Source organism: Ursus maritimus, unplaced genomic scaffold, assembly GCF_017311325.1.
Source record: "Ursus maritimus isolate PB19 unplaced genomic scaffold, ASM1731132v1 scaffold_16, whole genome shotgun sequence".
NCBI classification, from domain to species: domain Eukaryota; kingdom Metazoa; phylum Chordata; class Mammalia; order Carnivora; family Ursidae; genus Ursus; species Ursus maritimus.
The window spans coordinates 9,503,270-9,524,552 of record NW_024424008.1 but is presented as its reverse complement, the minus strand read 5'-3'; the positions used below and the strand labels follow the sequence as shown (position 1 = coordinate 9,524,552).

General features: G+C 54.2%; 2 protein-coding genes and 1 long non-coding RNA gene across 4 annotated transcripts in view; 1 reads left to right on the top strand and 2 right to left on the bottom strand.

Moving 5' to 3' along the window:
- Nucleotides 1–21,283, top strand: part of CHRDL2 (chordin like 2) — a 30,668-nt gene that overhangs the window by 3,415 nt on the left and 5,970 nt on the right. Inside the window, exons 2-8 of the mRNA XM_008707350.2 lie at nt 7,797–7,909; nt 11,627–11,720; nt 13,664–13,806; nt 16,017–16,110; nt 17,081–17,136; nt 18,833–19,001; nt 19,828–20,022. Coding sequence (XP_008705572.2) covers nt 7,797–7,909; nt 11,627–11,720; nt 13,664–13,806; nt 16,017–16,110; nt 17,081–17,136; nt 18,833–19,001; nt 19,828–20,022 — 864 coding nt within the window. The remainder of the gene's footprint in view (nt 1–7,796; nt 7,910–11,626; nt 11,721–13,663; nt 13,807–16,016; nt 16,111–17,080; nt 17,137–18,832; nt 19,002–19,827; nt 20,023–21,283) is intronic.
- Nucleotides 151–7,805, bottom strand: LOC121102883. Its single transcript, XR_005834985.1, has 3 exons — nt 7,595–7,805; nt 1,504–1,564; nt 151–754 (listed from the first exon to the last, which is right to left on the bottom strand). It is a non-coding gene; the product is annotated as an uncharacterized LOC121102883 (long non-coding RNA).
- The window catches only part of POLD3 (DNA polymerase delta 3, accessory subunit), a 105,587-nt gene continuing 103,237 nt past the window's right edge, over nt 18,934–21,283 (bottom strand). Inside the window, exons 13-14 of one of the 2 annotated variants that reach the window (XM_040630842.1) lie at nt 20,463–20,583; nt 18,954–18,979 (exon numbers count right to left, since the gene is read on the bottom strand). In XM_040630842.1, the coding sequence (XP_040486776.1) occupies nt 18,969–18,979; nt 20,463–20,583 (132 nt within the window). In that variant the 3' untranslated portion in view covers nt 18,954–18,968. Of the gene's footprint in view, nt 18,980–20,462; nt 20,584–21,283 lie in introns of both variants that reach the window. The other variant, XM_040630843.1, reaches the window with a different exon arrangement.

Genomic DNA, 21,283 nt, shown 5'->3' with positions numbered 1-21,283 from the left:
AGATCTCCAGCCTGGTCGTCCTGTCCTCAGACACCAGGAGAGCGTAACTAGAAGGACTAGAACCGTAGGTGTGGAGGGAGATCCACCCGCAGGGACCCTGCCCTGCTTTTCGGCGTAGCTGCATCCCCATCTACCTGGCCAGATGTACATGGGGGAAGGGGGCACCAGAGTGAAGGCTTGACGGCTGGCTGCAGGCAGGCCCCTCCCTGGGTGGGTCTAAGTGGGTCTGCACCTCCTCTCTCCCACCAGTAGAGGTCTCTGTCTCACTCACTCGCCGGCAGGCTCTGAGCAGGAGCCGGGCAACAGCTGCACAATTGCTCCAGCTGTTGCACCTGTTCCAGGACTGGCCTCTCAAGTTCCCCCAGCCACTAGCCATGGCACTGGTCTCTGGGAGAGGGATCCTGAATGCCTTGGACTCCCAAAGAGAAGGACTGGTGTGAAAGCGGTGCCCCTGGGAGGTGCAGTGCAGAGATCATCTCAGGCAACCCCTTGGACAGGATCCCATCCCATACCAGAGAAGACTGTTAAGTCTTCTTCTGATGCCCATTCTTAGAGTCAGGATTCTTCCTTACGGCTCACCTGGATCCTTCTGTTTGCAATTTCAAGCCTTTTCTTCTGGTCCTGCCCTCTTAGGGGAGGGATGTTCCTATAAGCAACCCCGTCGGATCCGAAGACTGCCATCGGAGTTGGTGCTGGCATAAACCAATGATCTCAGGCGAGTCCTGGTCCCTCTTCTAGGACTCAGTTTCCACATCTGTAAAATAAAGGACTGGATGTCATCTCTCAATCCCTAACTTTCTAATACTGTGGATTTAAGTGTGTAGGTCCAAGGCAGAAGAGAATGTAAACGGTCTCAGGTCTGCCCCTCTGACCCTTGCCAGTAACAGGGCTGCCTTTCCTGGTTTGACAGTGCTCTCCTTTGAGGTCCTTCTATGCTCCTCCAGACCTGGCATGTGCCGGAGAAGAGCAGTCAGGTTCAGAGACGTGAGGGCCTTTTCCCTAGGTCACCCAGTTTTGCCCCTGAGGACCTGAGGTTTTCACTTCTGATTCCCTTAGGAGGCCTCTCCCATCGGGTCCCACGCCCAGAGCAAAGCTTATGTCTTGGAGGGAAGCAAGTTTGTGTGTGTGAGCGGGAACTATAAATAAAGTATGGCTGTGTGGGCGCAAGGAAAAGATGGGAACGTTCTCACATTCCTGCACAGCCAGCTCGTTCAGGTCCTTGCAGGCTGGGGACAGGCCAGCTACAGTCCCGGGCCTCTCTCCTCACACCCCACACTCCCTGCTCCCCTCCAGCTTCCCCTGCAGCCCAGAAGCTTCTTTCTGGTTGTCTTTTCTGCTTCCCGTTGGAAGAATTCCCGAACACACTACCCACTCCTAATTATCCCCTAGGGGGCCTTTATCATAGCATGAGAGTTTCAGGGCAGACTGTGGGCTAGCCTTGGATGGGACAGATTGGAAATTTTTACTTACATGTGAAGATCATGGAGCTGTTCATCCCCTTACCTGCCCAGGCTCCTGACATTTTTGTACGTGGTGTTTGGCTTGGGAGTTCAGATGGCGAGAGCTGGAAAGGGGAGGTCCAAGGTTAACTCCTGGTAGGTGGCAAGGTCAAGGTGCTAAGAGGGATTTGACTATCTTATCACATGATGAAGTATTCTTTTTGTGAAGAGGTTTCCAGGATTAAGGACCATCGATCACCTCCTCTTCCAGGACCTCCCCTCTCCATTGACCCCATTCTTTTCATGATGCATTCATTCATCGAGTGCCCAACTCTGTGTGGGATCCGTATAGAGCACTTGGAGATACACAGATTAATGATATGGTCCCCGCTCTCAGGAAACTCAGTTTAGCAAGGAAGAAGAATGCACTTAATCAGTGCTTCCAATCCACTGACGAGAGTTGTAGAGGGCTGAACTCAGTTCTGTGGGAGCCCCGAGGAAGGACTGGCTGCTGGCCTGAAGGGTGGGGCGGCTTCTCAGAAAGGGTGGCATCTGGACAGGCTTTTGAAGAACAAGCATGAGCAGCCAAACACGGAGATGGAGAATCACGTTCCAAGGAGAGGAAACAGCACGGGAAGTCACGGGGGTGTGAAAGAGCCCCATGGGGCGGTGGAAGAGTGAGAAAGTCAGCAGGAGGAGGTGAGGCTGCACACGAGGCCACCGGGGGAGCGTTGCTGGAAAAGCAGGCAAGAGCCAGCTCACGACAGGCTGGGGTGACGCGGTAACGTGGAGAGTCTGTGTAGTAAAACCGCGGCCCTCAATTCAGATTAGATCAACTAAGTCCAATCACTTTAAGTCAGTATCAAGCTAGGGAAGAGCTTTGGCTGTGGCCTATCCAAGTGGACGCTTTAGGCAAGAAGGAGAGCTAGCCCCCAGTCCATACCGGCCACCTGCAGTGAGTGGCCTCCCGTGTACGGTCACCCCCACCTCTGTGCCTTTGCTGCCTGACAGGCCCTTCCCCTCTGTCTGCAGCTTGTCAACTCCTTCAACATCTGGCTCCAGCACCTTCCTTAAAGACTCTATGCTTGCACTCCCACAGGACTTGTCCCACTGTATTCACAGCTGACCCTTGAACAAGGTGGGGCTTAGGGGCACCAACCCCCCCCACACACAAAAATCTGCATAGAACTTTTGACTCCCCCCAACACTTAATAACTGATAGCCCACTGTTGACTTGAAGCCTTACTGGAAACATAAACAGTCGATGAATCCATCTCTTACGTGTTATATGTATTATACAGTGTAATCTTATAATCAAGGAAGCTAGAGAAAAGAAAATGTTATTAAGAAAATCATAAGGAAAACACACGTATGTTGCTGTACTGGCCTGCACAGTACAGACCCATGTTGTCCAGGGTCAACTGTATCTTATCTGTCCATCTTCTGCGTTAGGCTGGGAGCTCCTCGAGGGTGGGGACTGTGTCTTGCCTGGTCATGGCCCAGGCCCACCGACGTGCATAAGACCTGATACACAAAAGCTCAATAACTGAGTGAATAGCAGAAAGTAATATTGTTATTCCTAATGATAATAAGAAATCTTAACTAATGATAATAGCAGTCCCTGCCTCGAGGGTCAGGGGCCCGACGTCCACCTGCTGTTTAGGCCTGAAGCTGCAATCCCGTCCTGACTGCTCCTTTTCCCTCCCCACCCATATCCAGCCTGCCCTACAGCCCACCCACCGTCTTTCCCAGGTAGTCCCCAAATCTGCACTTCTGCCCGTGGGCATCGCTTCTATCTTGGTCCAGGTCAGCATGCTCTCAAAACCAGTGACTGCAACAGCCGACCCTGTCTCTCTGCCTCCAGTTTTGCCCTCCAACCCCTCCAACCCATTCTCCACTCCTGCGGCCACAGTGATAATGGGAAAATGCAAACCTGACCACAGGCACGCCGGTTTAAAGGCTTAAAACTTTTCCATGGCTTTCTTTTGCCCTCTGGGCTCTCAAGGCCCCTCGTGAGCCTCTCCCTCCTCTCCGGCCTGATCTCTAGCCTCTCTCACCCATCCTGACCACTTTGATCTCTGTATCCCAGCCCTGAGGTCTGTGTAAGCACAGGGGGTGTTGGGGAGTCTGGCTTGTGAGGGTGGCTAGGAGAGCGTGGCGAGCCACAGGTTGGTAAGGTTGGAAATGACACCTGGGAGGTTTGACCTCAGTGGCAGTTACCATGATGTTCATGCCCTAATGGGTGCCTGGGGGCTGCCCGTAGAATTATGGGAGTAAAAGGAATACCATGAGAAACAGACTGTTAGGGAAGTTTGGGGTCAGCACCAGGATGTGTTTTTTGTTTTATAGCCGACCATTTAATTGAGTATCTAATATGTGCCAGGCACTAGGCATATTACATGTATTATCTGATTTAATTCTACAATAACCCTGAGAGGTAGAGATTATTACTAACCCCATTTAACAGCTATGGAGACTGAGGCCTAGGGTGATGAGGTAACTTGTCTAAACTCAGGCTTCAGATAAAAGCCAAATCCGGGGCACCTGGGTGGCTCAGTTGGTTAAGGGTCTCACTGTTGATTTCGACTCAGGTCATGATCTCAGGGTCATGATCTCAGGGTCGTGATCTCAGGGTTGTGAAATAGAGCCCCTCATCAGGCTCCCCACTGGGCGTGAAGCCTGCTTAAGAGTCTTTGTTTCCCTCTCCCTCATGCCCTTCCTCGCCCCAAAAAAGCCAAATCCAATTGAACCCCCACTTATCTGATTCCAAAGCCAGGGTCTTTGGACTACATACACACTTCCACCGAGTGAGGAGTTTTGAGGGGTATGAGACCTGTCCAACTTTAATTTTCTCTATCTCAAGCCTAGAAGAGGGCCAAGTGTCCTTTTCAATGAAAACTTCCTCCACTACTGTCTTTTTTCTGGATTAAACATCACTGCTAGGGGCCATTAATTCCTAAAGATCCCTGAGAGGAAGCCCAGTGCCCCCCTGAGTTGGGGAGAGGGATGTGGGCACAGGTGGATGGGATGACGCATGGGGTAGGTGGAGAGGGAAGTAGGGCAGGACCAAGGCTAGGGCAGGTATGGGAAGGCCAAAGAAGACCAAAAGGAATAGATGGGAGAGGAGGGGATGTGACAGACAAACTTTGCCTCCTTCTTCATGCCACTCAGGATCAGCCCCACTGGCTCCCTGAACCTTACCCTAGCCCACGTCGGAGCCCCTGAGAACCTGGGTGTACGAGACCATCAATACATCCTAAATCATGGCAGCTTGAAATGATCAGATCTTAGAGCCACAAAATTGTACAGTTCTAGGAGCTGCATGTTCTCATGAAATGTAGGCTCTTGGAAGCACAGAATTCTCAAATCTTGAACCTTAGAAACCTAGAGTCTGGGAGTCTTAGAACTGTGAAATCCTGGATTCATAAGCAGTATCTGTGCAGAAACCTTTGGAGATCAAAGTTCACCTTCCCCCTTATTTTGCAGGGGAGAAACTGAGGCTCAGAGAAGGAACAGTATTCCTCATTGTCACACAGTGAATTCATGGCACAAGGAGCTAGAGCTCCTTCTACCAACCATTAGCAAGGATCGGGGTTGACACCAGGACTGCAGGGATGGAGGCGGATGTGGGCTGGCCATTCCTCCCTCTGCCTGGTTGTTGGCATGCCGCGCTGGGCACTCACCTCCCTTGTATAAGGGGGAGCCCCACGCAATGCCACCCTGCCTTGTGCCTCTCACGTTGGAGGGTGTGGTGGGCTGGGGCTGTGGCTGCAGGAGGCCTCCTGGGGTTGCGGGACTGACCTGCCAGGCCCCCCATGTTCTCAGCCGCTGCCAGGGCTGTTGGTGGGGCAGGCGGCCTCCTGGCCTGGGCATGGGCTGAGACATTTTCTGTCTCCATGCTCTGATCAGGCAAAGAGGGGTAGGGGTGCCAACTGGCACAGGAGCCGGGCTGCAGGGCCGCCCCAAGGAAGGTGGGAGAGGGTTTCTTCAGCAACAAGGCTGAGACCTAAGGCTGCGTGGTAGTGGTAGTGTCGCAATCGGCCCCTCCCTGGTGGGGGGAGGGGACTGAGGAAGAAAGACATTATTCAGTCCTTGGAGAGTTGGGCTGGCTCTGACAAGCACCCCAGCTGGGGCTGTGTCCCGCCCTCCCTGCCAGCAGAGCCCGAGAGATAAACACAGCTCATTTGATATGGGCCAGCCAGCCGGGGCCTTGCTGGGAAAGGAATCTGCTCTCTGGTCCCCCCCCCTCTACTTTGGGGAGCTAGGGATGGGACAGAGAGGAAGCTAAGCCGTGTGCTCCTTGGGTCCCCAGCAGCCACGGAAGGACAGACTCTGGAGGCATCATGACTGTGGCCTCAAATCTTTGTTCTGGGAGGCCCGAGAGGCAGAGCAGAAGCAGTGCAAGGAGCCAGGGGCAGGCCGGTTCCAGCTTCTTCCAGAAGCTTCCAGCTTCTTCTTACTTCTTACAGGGGAACTTTCTAAAGGTTAGGACTGGCCCTGGAGGTCCTCTCCTTTGGAGGCTTGTGCCCGGCAGTACCCCAGCCCACCCCCAACACTGAGAGGGAATTCCTGCCCTGCCGTCCTGCTAGGGTGCTGCTTAAAATCCTCTGTGATTCTATGAGTTCAAATGCCTCAGAGAAAGATCTAGAAAGCAGGCAGGAGGAGGTGTGAAAGGCAACCTCTAGATTCTAGACCGGTGGGGGACTAGGAAGGAAAATAGGGAGTAGGGTATGGCAGCTGCTGAGGCAGAGAGGAGCCCCTGTGGGCCTGGGCACAAAGCCATGGAAAAGGGAGGCAAACTGCAAGGAGCCCTGCCTGAGGGTGGAGTCCTGGGTTCCAATCGCTAGCCGGATGGCCTAGGCAAGTCACTCAGGCTCTGGATCTTCAGTTTTTCCATCTGCTTTTCTCAAAATGATGGTAACGATCCCAATAACCCTGCTTAGAGGGACAAGATCATCTGTTCAAGATGACCCATCTTGCAGGGTCATGGTAACCACAATTATCATAATAATAGCATTCAACAAGTGTCAGGAACGGGGCTAAGTAGGCACTTGACAAGCATTATCCAATTTAATGCTGAAAACAATAATGTCAATGGGCTAATTAAGTAATTTATGAAAAGAGAAGATAGTCAATATTGGCTCCTTTTTCCATAGCTCAATCTCATTTAATTCCACAAACCTTCATGGACACTTCGCTTGTGCTGGGCACACCACTTCCACCCTATAAGAGGTAACTTATTCTTTAGGTAGAGTCTTCCTGTAGGAATGATAGCATCCCTTCTGGCTTGTAAAAATCACCCGCTACTTGTGAGGAGTGGGGGTGGCAGGGATAGGGCCAGAGGCTGCAGGGTGGGGCGCGGGGCCCTAAGCCCGACCTGGAGCCCTGAGCGAGGGCCAGGCGTGGTGAGCCAGTAAGAGCGGGCGGGGCAGGCAGGGTGGCTGATGGGCTGTGCGAAGTGAGACACAGGTCGTTCAGGAAAGCAGGCTTGCAGGACAGGTGTCTAACCTAATGAAACAACCTCCCCTCAATCGTTCTTAGAAGCATTCCATTATATATTGACAACTGATATGCAGATCATAAAAATAGCCAATCGACGTGCCGTCATAGTAGTAGCAATGACCATTTTTAAGGATATTTAAAATCGGCTTTCTAAGCACCTTTCACTAGGTGGCCCTTGTTTTCCCAATTCAAACACTTTCATCACAGCTCGCTGAGCGATAAGGACACGGTAGGCTGTGAAAACAGGAAAGCTGCTGTGAGTGGCTTGATTGAAAAGGTGGGTCACAGGACCCGGAGAGAAGGTGTGCGTGTGTGTGCGTGCATGTGTGTGCATGCGTGTGTGTGTGTGTGTGTGTGTGTGTGTGTGTGTGTGCAGAGATGTCGTAAATAAATAAGCAACATGGGAGAGGAAGCCAGTGTGATTATGAGGGCAGAAGGAGCACTGAACTGAGAGTCAGGACGCATGGGCTATCATCCCTGCTTGGTGACTGACTTCCTGTGTGACCTTAAAGGTGTGATTCATCCTCTCTGGGCCTCAGATTGTTCATCTAATAACATTTATACAATTGACATCTGTAAGCGCTTCCACTGTTTGACCTTCCTAACTGCCCTATGAGAGAAGCGTTAAAGTTCGGAAAGGGGCAGTGACGTACCCAAAGTCACACGGTCAGTGCGTAGTCAGGCTGACGGACCCAGATATTCTGGGCCCTTGACTGGGAGAGCACGTCTGGTGGGTTCTCTTCCGCCTGTCTGGTCCAGACGACATCCTTCCTAGAGCCAGAGAGAAGGAGGCATGAGGCAGGGTCTTTGGGCTGGAGCCTCCCGGGACTGACAAAGAGCTGGTTGGTCTGCCAGGTCCAGATATGTTCTGCCTTTTCCACGGGAAGAGATACGCCCCCGGTGAGAGCTGGCACCCCTACCTGGAGCCGCAGGGCCTGATGTACTGCCTACGCTGTACGTGCTCTGAAGTAAGTGCCTTCGGCCCCTGGGCCACCTGTGACAGGTACGTCACCCCACAGGGAGGGTGGGCCCACGCCGCTGCACCAGCGAGTACTCAGTACTTGGGAGCTCCTGTGCACCTCCCAGAGAAGTCACGCGGCGGGTCAGTGGCCGGACCGGGCTGGGGAGCTGGGCCCTCCATCTTCCAGCTGGCCTTCTTGCCACCTTTGCTGCTGCCGGCCTTGCCTGTGTCCCAGGACAAGAGCCTCTCTGCCCTGACCTCCCACTCCTTCCTTTCCATGTGCCCTTTCCTCCAGCCACCTCTCTTGCCACCTGGCCTTAGGATGTCTTCTCCCAACGCCACTGGCTCAAATATTGATTCTTCGAGGCTTCACCTGAATGCTACCCCCCGCCCCCCGTAGCCTCATTTTCTGCCTTACCCGCAAGGGTGTCTTCTTCTGGGATGCCACATAAGTTTCTCTGTCCCTTCCTCCTGATCACTGTTGGCCAAGGATGACAATTTTCTGTGCCTGTCCATTACTGCCCCTTCTGGATGGAGCCCCCGAGAGCAGATATTCCCGGGCGCTCCCTCGGGCCCAATTTGGTGTCCTGCCAGAGGCTGAACAAACTGGGGCAGAGACCGGATCTTCTTGTTCACCTCTGTCTCCCCCCTACCCAGTCCCACCCCAGCACCCTCCACAGGGCCTTGTACTGCCAACTAGGTGGAATACATAAGACCCCCATGTGGTCCAGAATTCTCCAGGTATGAGGGTGGAGGGGTGAGGATGGAGGGGGAGTGATCTGGGAGGCTTGCAACACCCTTAGCTCTAGTTCAGCTGCCTGGGGCCCAGACTCGGTGTGAGATCCTCAGCTCTCTCTGTCTGGGTGCTGGTGCTGGGGGGTGGGGAGGAGGGCGTAGAGAGCGTTCCTACCTGGAGCCAGCCCCTTGGTGCCTATCTTTCCCTGCACAAAGCCAAGAGAGGAATGTAGGAGGCCTGTAAGAGTCTCCCTTGTTAAAACAATCCTCCAGGTGGGAGCAGAGAAGAGCTTCTGAGAAGACACTGGGAAATGGAGGTGGGTGGACCAGCCCCTCTCCTGACTCTGATCACTAGGGTCTCATTCCTCCTGGGATCTTTCCCTCTGATTCCCCACTACTTCTCCCATGTTGGCGCGAGGCAGAACACTGGTTCCAGCGTGGACACAGCCCCCCACAACTGCCTCCCCTCGGTTCTTCTTAGCACATATGAGGCCAATAAGCCTTTACAAAAAGAACTTTATGAAATACAGCCAGAGAGCAGAAAGAAAACCATAACAGAAAATTCCAGACATATCATGTGGTCCAGTTGACAAAGTCCAAGTTTTGTGATCCACTGGAATTAATTCATTTCTCCCTCCCCAGAGTTCGCACGTAGCCCGTTTCCCCAACCCAAGGGGCTGTGCCGGTCAGTGTCTCCAAAATATCCCTCCACTTCCCTCCACCATCACCGCTCCCCTAATGAAAGCCACCTTCATCTCTCCCTGGGCTGCTCCATCAGCCTCCCAACGGGTCTCCCTGTTCCCTCTAAGCCCGTCCTCCACACAGCAGCTAGAATGATCTTTTCCGAACATGAAACTGATCGCGTTATTCTACTCTTAAAACCTTCTAATAGTTCTCGTTGCACCTGAAGTAAGATTCAAATTCCCTGCTTTGGGCTCTGCACGAGCTGCCTTCTGCCTTTTTCTCAGACCTCGTCTCCTACCTGCACCAACACTTCAGCCTCAGTCCTACCCGGTGGCTCCTCCAGCTGGGATGTCTCCCCCACGAGCTCGTCTCACACGTGGCCCCTTCCCTCTCGAGTTCATCGCATACACGTGCCCTCCTTATGACGCTTCTCTGAAAGCTCTTACTAAAAGAGTCTAACTTTGTTAACTCAATCACATCACCCTGTTTTATTATTATCATAAATTCAACATCTGAAATGATCTTGTTCCTACTTGTTTATTGTTTATAGTCTGTCTCCTGCTTCTAGGATGCGAGTTCTGTGAGAGCAGAAACCGTGCTGGTCTCACTGCTAGGTCCCTAGAGCTTAGACGAGGGCCTGGCACCCAGCAGTCCCGCAGGAAATACTGAGCGAATGCGCGAGCCCCCGCGCCAGCCGTCAGAGGTGGCTCAGCAGCATGGAAACACCCAGATCCTGGATATGGTGCTTGTCAGCTGTGTGATCTTAGCAACTGAACCCCTAGGACAGAGGATCTGTCCTCATCGTGGAAGTGCGGGTGGCAGTTCCTACCCCGAGGATTGCTGAGATTGTGTATTTATATATATATTTATATTAATATATTATATTATATTATTTATATATAAGCTCAAGTCCCTACCAAGTAGCCACTCATGGTAGTTACGACTCTCCTGAGAGGCGATGTGGCCGCAAGGCCTCCCGCCTGGTCACCTGCCATTCAACCCCTTGCCTGTCTCCATCTTATTTCCAGCTGCTGTTGAGGATCGTCTCAATCCCTTGGCTCCTCCAAGGCCGGAATCAAGAGATTCCAGCTCTTCAGGTCACACAGTTCCTTGAACTCCACCCTAGTTACTCATGTGAGGGGCTCAGTTCACCCTCTAGACATTATGTACCCATGACTGCCAGGCCTCTAGAAGGCCTGTTTAGGGGCTCAGACCAATTCTGTGGACTCTGGGATGCCCCTTTGTGCTGATAAGTCCTTGTGATCTGGCCATCCTGAGAAAGAGTGACCCCAGAGGGCCTGGGGTCTGGTCCAGGGCTTCTGTGGCGCAAGAGGTGCTGCTGGGAAACTTGGTGGGCAGGGGGGCTGGAAGCAAACCTGCCACCTTCACAGTTGGACAAAGCTGGCTCCACTCATCTAACGAAGAGGCCCTCTATCACTCCTCTCCTGGCTCTCATTTATTCATTCACTCTTTCATCCAGACTCTAGCAGGCACTGGCTTGGAGCAAGACCCTGAGCTGACGATTCAGAGATGAACAGACCAGGCCTGGCCCTTGTTCTTGGGAATTTGTGGTTGAATAGACGAGATCGATGTAAATGGTTCATTACAACACAAAGGGGAGAGTAAGGTGTGGGATGCCGAGGTCGTGCTGACAGACTCTGGGGAGCTGGACAAACTCCAGAAGGGGCGGTGGCCTCTCTCTCTTCAGCTCCTCTGTTTCTGCTCATTGCTCTCTCTCTCTGTTTCTCTGCCCCATTCTCTTTCATTTGTTATACGTGAAAAAGCGTAAGAGCTTTGGGCCCCTCCTTGGCTGCTGGCAGCTCCAAAGCTTCGTGTAAGGTTACCCAAGCCTCCCAGAGATTCAGGGAGTGGATCACGAAGCCCTAAGTCTTCTCCACATCAGGTTTCTAGTCCTGTCCCCATCCCTGTCACCTGCCCTCGCGTGTCACATATCTCTCTTAACCATGAAGCTCAGGCCCAGAGGGAAAAGAATGAAGTCCCCGAGTTAAAATAACAAGTCAAGATCAACATCAAAATAATTCCAGCCTTTCACTTGTATTTCTCAATCACCAGGAAGGGGACACAGGTCTGTGCAAATCCATGCACACTCTACCCTCCTCCACGGTGGGCACATGAGCAGGGGAAGGGGAGGGACTGGACAAAATGAGTTGATTGTTTTTATTTCATCACAGGTTTAAAATGAGTGTAGTATCCCACAGCTGGGATGGGGTTTGGGGCAAGGACGGGTTCAGGTGGGAGGCAATGGTTCTTTGGAATCAGGACCACCCCCCTGTATCCCCTTCAGAGTGCCCATGTGAGTTGTTACCGCCTCCACTGCCCGCCTGTCCACTGCCCCCAGCCTGTGACCGAGCCACAGCAGTGCTGTCCCCGGTGTGTGGGTAAGTAGCCTCCTTCCTCCCCCTTGCCCGTTGACCCTAATCCCCATCCCAGTGTGGGCTTCTGGCTGAGGGGGGCCCCTGGAATGAGAGGGGCAGACTCTAGGCATCAGAGGTATGGAGGTGACAAAGGTACTCAGGGGAAGAAACATCCTGGATCCCCAAGGAGGGCTGGGGTAGCAGCAAACTTCTCATTCCTAAGTAACTGGGCTTGGCAGGAGGAGGGAGAAGATGTGGAAAGTGGCTGAAGGAAACAGGGGTGCGGTTGACTCATGGATGGCACACTTGGGCTCCAATCCCCCTCTGGCTGGCCGGACCTAGAGGGAGTGGACGTGCCCTGCGTCAGCGGACGAGTGAGCAGGGGCTGGGAGGCCCTGTACGGAGATGCCAGGATTACCGCCCTGGGGCTGGGAATGATGAAGGGGGTTGGAGCACATGTACGGGGACATTCCTCGCAGTGCTGAAGTTCAGGCACTCTCTGCGTCTTGACGCTAAATGCCTATGTTCTATGATTTTAAGATTCGAAGAGCCTCTGAGACTGGGATTCTAGGAAGTAAAGGTAAAAGAGAGGAGAGGAGAGGAGAGGCGGTCTGAGAAGGAACTGGCAGAACCAAGTGTATATGTAACCCAATGGCCAGAGAAGGGCAGCCAGTGGGGAGACCAACTCAGAGGCAGGGAGATGTTGAGAGGTGAATCGATGCTTAGAAGCATCAGGAAGGTGATAAAATGGGGCTCTGGACTGTGGTCTCCAGGCTCTGCACCCAGGGCTCTCTTGGTGAGCTGGGGACCTGTGTGGAGTATGTGTATAAAGGGGCTCATTTTCCATGTAGGACCCCAGTAGGGATCTCACCACGGCTCTGACTTGGGTCATAGATATTCTTGGCTCTGGATTCCCCTGGGGAGCAGGGGCTCTGAGCTTCACCCTGCCTGGTTGAAGCTCCTTCTTGGCGGAAGCTCACTCCAGGAGTCCTTCCCTCCCCTTGCTTTGTGCCTGGGCCCCTTCCTCCTTACATGCTCCTCTCTCCCCCTCCCTGCCCTGCCCCTTTGCCTGCCTGGCTCAATGATTCTTCAAGACTCAGCTCAGCCATCAGCTCCTTCGGGAAGCCTTCCCCGACCAACCCCCAGCTCCGGCCCCCAGCTGAGTGAAGGGCTCCTTGTCTGTGCTGCCACCACTGTGCCCCCAACCGCCCTCACCCTTACCATACTGGTGTCACTGCTTGCAGTGTCTCTCTACCCAGTCACGTTGTGAGTTTCTTGGTGGAACGGGCTGGGTCTTACTTGGCACTCCATTCCCAATGCCTAGCCTGGCACCTGGTACAGAGAAGGCACTTAGTAAAGGTGCCTTGAGAGAATGAGTGGACTGGAGACTTACCCCACGACCTGGCAGGATGAGGACTGGCTAATTGGCAGGTGCTGAGGAGTGGGGCTGTGATGGCCAGTGAATGTCGGAGCTTACACCAAGCACAGGGACAGTCTAGATCATTCCAGCTGACTCCACTAGGATCTAACTCTGTGTGGGACCTTGTTCTGTTCACTGCTGTATCCCCACCACCTAGACTAGTGCCTGGCACTAGAGGGGATTCGTGGATATGCTCACTGAATGTGGAATGAACTAACGCAGGTCCCCACCAAGTGGGGCTCAGTGGAGCTGAGGCTTCTGGCCTTCCCTTCCTGTTCTTGTCAGGGCCAGCTCAGACACCCAGGGGCTGAAAGGCCATGGTGGGGACCCGTAAGAGGGAGTGACATGGTCAGATGTAGGTATCAGTGAGACCTCTCGATTAGCTGGTACAGAGACTGGCTGGGAAGGCTGAGGCCAGAACTTGGTTTAAATGCCAAGATAGGATAAGCTGCAGAATCTTCAGGAAGGTGGCCCGGTGAATTTTGACAAAGCTTTTGGAGTAATGTGAAACTTCATTTTCTTCTCCCTCCTGCCCCCCCACCCGCAGAACCTCACACCCCCTCTGGGCTCCGGGCCCCCCCAAAGTACTGCCATCACAACGGGACCATGTACCAACACGGAGAGATCTTCAGTGCCCACGAGCTGCTCCCGTCCCGCCTGCCCAACCAGTGTGTCCTCTGCAGCTGTACCGTAAGCCCTCCCGCCTTCTCTTCAGCACGGGCCAGCACTGACAGGCCTGCAAAGCACAGTGGTGCGGTGTGGGGGCAAATTGTTCCTCCTGGTCAAAGCAGAGTGACAGTGAATGGGCTCCGGGGCAAGGCGACATCTGGGGTTTAGAACGTCCTACCTGTCTCTGGCCTTCCGCGTCCCCCTGAGCTGCCTGGTACAGCATGCTTACCTCGTACTCACATTTGCCCATTTCTGTGTTCTCCGATTGACTCTGCACTCCTTGAATGGTGGGAACATGCCCAATTCATTTTTGTAACTTCTGCTGCTACCGGCCCAGGGCCTGGCGCACAGATGTCTACAATGATTGCTGAATGAATAAGTGAATGAGTCAATGGTCAGTCCTGGGGTACAGAGACAGGGCCAGACTGCTCGTTGCAAACGGATTTAACCTGAACTCGCTTAAACCCCTCCTGCCGTGGTCAGAGTTGGGCCTAGGCACAGGCCGAACTGACTCTGCAGTGTTACCAGGGGACACAGACTGAAGCCAAGCAGGGCCTGATCTGGAAAGTCTTCACCCTCCTTCTTGGTGGCAGCCCTGCTTCCGGCTGACAGGTGGCTTTCAGCCTGTCCTCCTTACCCTGGGGCTTAGCTCATCTGCACATTGGCAGGAGAAATCCTGCCCTCCTGATTTCCCCGCCACCGGCTCATCAAACTTCTCCGGGCCTCCGTTGCTCTCAGTGTGGAAGGGAGCGTGACCAGGTGATCTCCAACGTCCCGTTTAAGATCGTAATCTGAGTGAGCAGTGGCACAAGGGTAAGAGGCCTAGGTTGGATGTCAGACACCCATGTGTGAGCTCCAGCTCTGCCGCGCTTCCCTGTGTGACCTGGATCAAGTCACTTCTCTGGGGCCTGTGCCCCCGTCTTTTCAGTGAGAGGATCCTATCCGTCTGAGATTCTGAATCTTCAAGTACCTGGGCAGCGGAGCAAACAACTTACAAATAATAAAAAGTGACCACTTATAAATCAACGTAGAGAGCAGTTACCTTCTCCAGGGCCTGAGGCTCCTCCAGCAGTCTCACGCATCGTACCTGCCGGTTCACGGAGAGGCCTTGTGTGTATAGAGACAGCGCCCCAAGGCCCGAGGAGCAGGAAATCACTGTTCTTATTTTTCAGATGAGGAAACTGAGGTTCAGATCAGTTAAGCGACTTGCCTAAGGTCACACAGCTAGTTAAGTGGCAGAGCCAGAATTCAGAGGCGGGGCCGCATGACTCCAAAATTCATGTTCCCTTCTTCCCTGTATCGCGTGGCTTTCTGTAAAGGGACAAGGGCCTGGGTGAGGAGGAGTCTGTGGGAGGAGACAGAAGTGATGGTGTGGCGGTGGGGTGGTGAGAACATTCTTGTGATTCCTTGTCCCTTCTCCTTGGATACTGGGGTCTCCCCTTCTTTCCTCTCCTCCTTGTTCACATGGGACTGGCTTGACTCCTGGCCTCCTTCTGAGACTCATTGGAAAGGGCATAAGGAAAGGACTTGAGATGGTATCACTTCCTGCCAGGTACATCGTGCCTTCCGGTTTAAAAAGGGTTTTCACAACTACTCCCTCACTTGATCTTCACGACCCAGATGGGGTGCTCCCATTTCACAGAGGAGGAAAGTGAGGCCCAGAGAAGGGAAGTGACTCACCAAAGGTCATCGGGCTTCTGATGCCCAGAAGGCCCTTTCCTCTGCAGTGTTGCCTCTCCAGGCTGGGTCCTAAAGCTGGGGACCTAGGGTTTTCAGTAAGAGCAAGATGAACCCAACATGTGTCCCACTGATCCCCCTCCTCTCTCTGGGCCCCCTGTCCCAGGTCAGGGGGGGAGGGTGTTGATTTCAGTAGGAAAAGCCTGCAGGCTGGGCTCTAGTCTGCTCTGCTGGGCTGCGTTTCTGATTTCTGGCAGTTCAGGCCTCCCCTCAGGCCCTCCTCACCTTAGGATGGAAGAACCCCACCTCACCGGGTCGCTGTGAGAGCCTAGGGAGAGGCAGGGTCTGAACACACCTTAGAAGCTGAAGGATGGATGTTGCCTCAGGGCCTGGGGAGGGAGTGGGGTGCTGGCTGGACCTTGCCCGGGATGCTCCACTGCTCCTTTCCTCTCCCACCTCAAGGGACACCTCAAGGCCATTTGCCCCCAGGGCAGGGGCCCTCCTAACCCCAAGCCTGTTTCTCATCGGAACCCATCTTCTGTTTGCTCTGTCAGGAAGGCCAGATCTACTGCGGTCTCATGACCTGCCCAGAACCAGGCTGCCCTGCACCTCTCCCGCTGCCTGCATCCTGCTGCCAGGCCTGCAAAGGTGAGTCTGTCCCTAGATCTGGCAGCGCCCACCCGCCCCACCCCAGGGACCTAGCCATGGACTATTAGAGGTGGGGGAATCTCAGCTAGTGAGGGGCAAATGGCCTGAGCAGAATCAAGTGCACAGATGGTCAGACTGTACCCTGTGGTTGAGGTAGTTCAGGAAAGCTTCCTGGAGGAGGCAGGACAGGGGGAAGGGAGTGCTTCATAGTCGAATGCTTCTCTAGATGTTGGTGTTGTGGACCAGGGGCCGGGTGACTCCAGTTTAGTCCTGGTTCCTCCAGCTACTTTCTGCAGATTCCTTCCCCTCTTTGGGCCTCATCTGTGTCATGGATGCACAGAGAGGCTGGCCTCGGTGATTTCAAATGGACTGTCTGATTCCAGTGTTCTTGGTCTTTGAACCAAGAATGCTCAGAGGGAGCCAGACTGGATGTGAGGCAGGGGCTGGAGAGAGAGAGCCCCCTCAGGGCCTTGTGTGCTGGCACCCCACGGGGTGGAAGATCGAGTCCTAGGGTGTTCCAACTGGAAGAACAGAGAGGCTGGAGGCGGGTGCCTGCTAGTGGATAGTATAGACCAAGGCCTGGTGACTTCAAGTGTGGCTGGAGAGGGTGGCTCCCCAGGGGGCTGCAACTAAGCAAGGCTGCAGGGATGGGATGCTGGGCCCTTGGGCCACCCGTGAGGGGCACTGAATAAGATGCTCCGGCCCAGCCAAGAAGTTCAGTCCTAATGGTGACCAGGAGGTCAGTGTGGGGAAACTGAGGCAGCAACCCAGTTGCAGGGAATTTGTCAACCCAAGGGTGAGGAGAGGTTGCAATAAGAAGGGGGACTAAGGCCCCATTGGGGCACAGGGACCTGTTGGTGAGCTGGGACTGCAGAAGTGGCACTAGGCCTGGCAGCTTGAAGGCCTGCAGGGCTCCGGTCAGCAAGGCCGAGGAGGTGGAGGCTGACCGAACCTCCCTTTGGATTTCCAGATGGCTCCAGTGAGAGATCAGCTGAAGAGGACACCACGCAGTCACAGTACGGGGTGGTGAGTGCACCGCTTTACTGACAGTGTGGGGACAGCTGGTGAGGGCGGCTGGTAGCCACGACCTAAAGCCCAGGACTCTGGGACGGGCAATACCAGTTACTGTCCTCATTTCTCATTTGTCCCGTAGGTCAGCAACATGAGCTCCACCATGTTCCAGCCCCTCTCCCTAGCCTCCCATCATGGCTGCTGGGTCAACCGGGGCCTGGGAAAAAGTACTATGCTAGCCAAGAGCAGGCCCCACACTTCCCGATTTCCCTCCTGAGGAACATTTTGCCACTGTTCTATCCAAAGCCTGTGTCTGTCCTTAGGTAGGCTGTCTCTGGGCAGCACATTCCCCTGAATGGCCTCTGTCTTGGCCCAGCCTTCCCCACCCAGCCCCTGAGGTACTGGTTCTTTGTTTGGGGGCTACCTCTCTGTCCTCCCCTCTGTCTTGGCCCCTGTCGATCTTAGTCTGGAGTTAGGATGAGCTAAACTGCCCAGCTTTCTCTGGTCAGCGAGGAAAGGGGTAGGACGATGGGCTTACGCATGGACTCATGTCCCCATCCGCCCTCTGGGCTATGTCCACAATGGGAACAACTCTACCTACTCTTTCAGCCTGGGTCACCTGGACCCCGGGGGACTGGAGGCTGGCCTCCATGCTCAGGGACTCCCCAGGGGTCTGAACTAGCGAGCTCCCCCTTTTCCCCTGCCATTCCGTCCTCTCCCTAGGAGGCAGTGTGCTAAGCGAAGCCCACCCAGGCTCAGTTCCAGGCCTCGAGCAGCTACTTACAGGATGACGTGAGCAAGTCCCATTAGAGGGCTGGGCTCCTCCATTCATCTTGCCACTATTGCACTTGATGAACATTTCCTGGGAGCCTCCTATGTACCTGGGCCTGTTCTGGGGCCTGAGATAGTTTCCTGGGAGCTCCTGTGGGCTCACTTGGCCAGTCTCTGACTCAGAGACTATATGGGCAGGAAGGGGCTGTAGAAGAAGGAATATGAGTGACTCAGTGTCAGCAAGGGGGGTAATAAGCCCACTTGCTCCTCTGCCGTGGCCTGGAGCTGCCAGTCCTCTAACTATGAGCTATGGTGCTCCTTTCCCATCACACCGCCCTCACCACAGACCCTTTGCTGTCACTGCCAGTCTGCCCAAGACCTGGTCTAGAGGGGCAGGGTCTCAGGATCTTGGATTCCAGGGGCTCAAGAAAGGGCGCCCTGGAGACCCAGGGTATCCAGGTGGGGCCTGCTCTTAGTCTTCTGTCCTGTGGGGTTCTGGGGCCTGGTGAGACCTTCAGAAGCCCATCCCCTTCTCCCATCACCTAAATCTTCTCAAGGAATTCCCTGACTGTCATCCTCACTATAGCCTCACCTTCCATTCCTTAAATATGAGGTTTTCCAGGTCCCTGATTGCTGTGTCTCCCAGATCAAGACCTCAGTCCCCTTTGTTCACTCTAGCCCTGAGGCCTTGGCTTTGACAGGCCTGAGAAGGGCTTGGTGGAGGCTGGATTTCCAAACCACCAACGTCTGAGAGTTTTCAAAGATCCATTGTCTGAGAACGTCTTAGGCCCCATCCAGATCCTTCCATCCCTAGCGTGTGTCTCTCTTTACTGGGAAGTCAGGGTGGTGTCTACCCGCAGGCCTCACTGCAGCCTCTGTCTTGCTGCTCCCCTGCTGGCCCTGGCCCATCAGTGATCCCCATCCTTCCTGCCGTTTGCAGAGACATTCCCAGGATCCGTGTTCAGGGGGCAGTGGGAGAAAGAGAGGCCTGGGCACCCCAGCCCCCACTGGCCTCAGCTCTCCTCTGGGCTTCATCCCTCGCCACTTCCGACCGAAGGAGGCAGGCAGCACGACAGTCAAGATTGTCCTGAAGGAGAAACATAAGAAAGGTGGGGATGGGAACCTCCTCTGATCCCTGAGGTGGGACAAGGGGGCCCCAGCTGCTCCTGCCTCCCATCCCTGCACTCCCCGCTCAGTGGTTCCCTGATCTCAACTTGGCCGGGAGCTTGTAGATTCATAAAACCTCAAAACTGAAGGTGTCCTTAAAGGGCACCGAGCTTGAGAGTACTGAGCGAGAGACAGAACCAGCCTTAGAACTAAGACCACAGGGTGGCATGACGATATTTTCGGAGCCTCTGCCATGTCTTTGCTGGGAATCGAGGGGCACAGAACAGAGAGATGAAAAATGGTCGCTGTCCTGGAGGGGCTCCAGACATGCAAATAAATACTGTAATATCAGGAAGCGGTGAGAGAAAGTCGAGGGCTGCTGGCAGGTGGTCAGGACACAGCAGGGACGGAGCAGCAGAAGGGGAGGAAAGCAGGCTGGGGGCAGTGTTCCCATTGATGCGGCAGGAGCAGCTGCAGAAGTCCCTGTCTCGGCCCCTTCCGGACAGATGGGACACTGAGGCTAAGAAAGCCTGTCCGAGCCCACACCGCCAGGTGGTGACAGAACTGGGTCCCAGTGCTCCCCATGCCAGAAGTGCCCGTGAAGGGCAGGAGGTACTGGGCAAGAACGTACTGGGCACGGGTCAGCGCTGAGTGCTGCAACAGGGGAGCAGTCGGGGACAGGTGACCAGCTTTATACCTGGCCTCCACTTTGCAGGCGGTGTGGCTGGGTCAGACAGGTGGAGCAGGGGCTCCCCGAGAGTTCCCACCTGGACTCTGGCCCAGGTCTGCGGCACTGACCCTCCTCCCTTCCCACCCTCCTTGGCCCAGCTTGCGTGCACAGTGGGAAGACATACTCCCACGGGGAGGTGTGGCACCCAGCTTTCCGCTCCTTTGGACCCCTGCCCTGCATCTTGTGCACCTGTCAGGACGGCCGCCAGGACTGCCAGCGGGTGACCTGCCCCACTGAGTACCCCTGCCATCACCCTGAGAAAGTGGCCGGGAAGTGCTGCAAGATTTGCCCAGGTACAAAGAGATGCTGGGGGCAGGGAGGGCACTGGCCGGAGAGGGCCAGGGGTCCCTCTCCACAGGGCACAGGTACTCGGAGCATCTTCAACAGGGACGGGGCGTGGACTGAGAGCCACAGGCTGCAGGGGTGTTGGATGCACCGGAAAGGAAAGTGCCCGGCTCACAAAATATTTGCCTTAGGGAACATCGAAGGTTATAGTGACGGATTAAAGACTCCTACACGTATACACAGAATCAATCAAATAATGATCTTACGATTCTATGAAATCATAAGATCAGAGGATATTAGGACTTTGGGGGGGAAGAGCCAATATTTCTTGAGCACTTACCATGCGCCAAGTAGGTATTTTGCATGCATGAATTCGTGGACTCCTCACCACAAATGGACAGGGCAGGAATATTTTTCTCCATTTCACAGACCAAGAGAAGATAAGTACCTTGTCCAAGGTCACACAGCTCAAATGACAGCTGGACTCTGAACCCAGGACTGTCTTGCTCCACAGACAATGCTCTTGACCCCTGCTGTCTTCCTTCAGCCCTCCTGTACCTACGGGAAAACTGAGACCCAGAGAAGAGAAGGGATTTTCCTAAGTCACAAAGCAAAGTAGCAGCAGAGCTGGAATTTAGAACTTGGGCTTCCAGACTAGCCAGCTGAGTTCTTCCAACACTGTCGTGTGATGCTAGGATTCATGAGCGTGCAGAAGACATCCAAGTATTTCACGGGAAGAGCAGCCTGGGGTTGTCAGCAGTAGCTGTTGTGAGGAACAGGCCCCTTCCCTCAAGGCTGGCAGGAGAGCAGGTGGGGTAGAACGTGTGGGCTGAGGTGGTGCCTTCGCCATATCTGGTTAGAGGGCTGGGTTGGCAACACCAAAAAGAGGGGAATAGGGAAGAAAGAGGGGGAAGGAAACATGCATCGAGAACCTTCTAGTGCCAGGTATTGTACTGTGATTTCATGCAGATCACGTCCTCATCTCTCAGATAGCTTACGAATGAGTTGACAGAGGGGCTGCAACCGTCCTAAGTCTCCACCGACCCCCGGCTTCGACGTCAGGAAGTGTGCGTCCATGTTAGCTCGCTTACCAACTGACCTCCTAACTCACTCTTGTGAGCTTAGACAAGTTATCGTCCTTTCTCGAGCCTCAGACAGAGTTGAGGGAAAATGTTTTATAAATTGTAAATAAAAAATCCAAACGTAAAGGATAGGATCGGAGCCATATGCTACTAGGACAGGGTTAGAGCGGGAGCATGACAGGGTGGC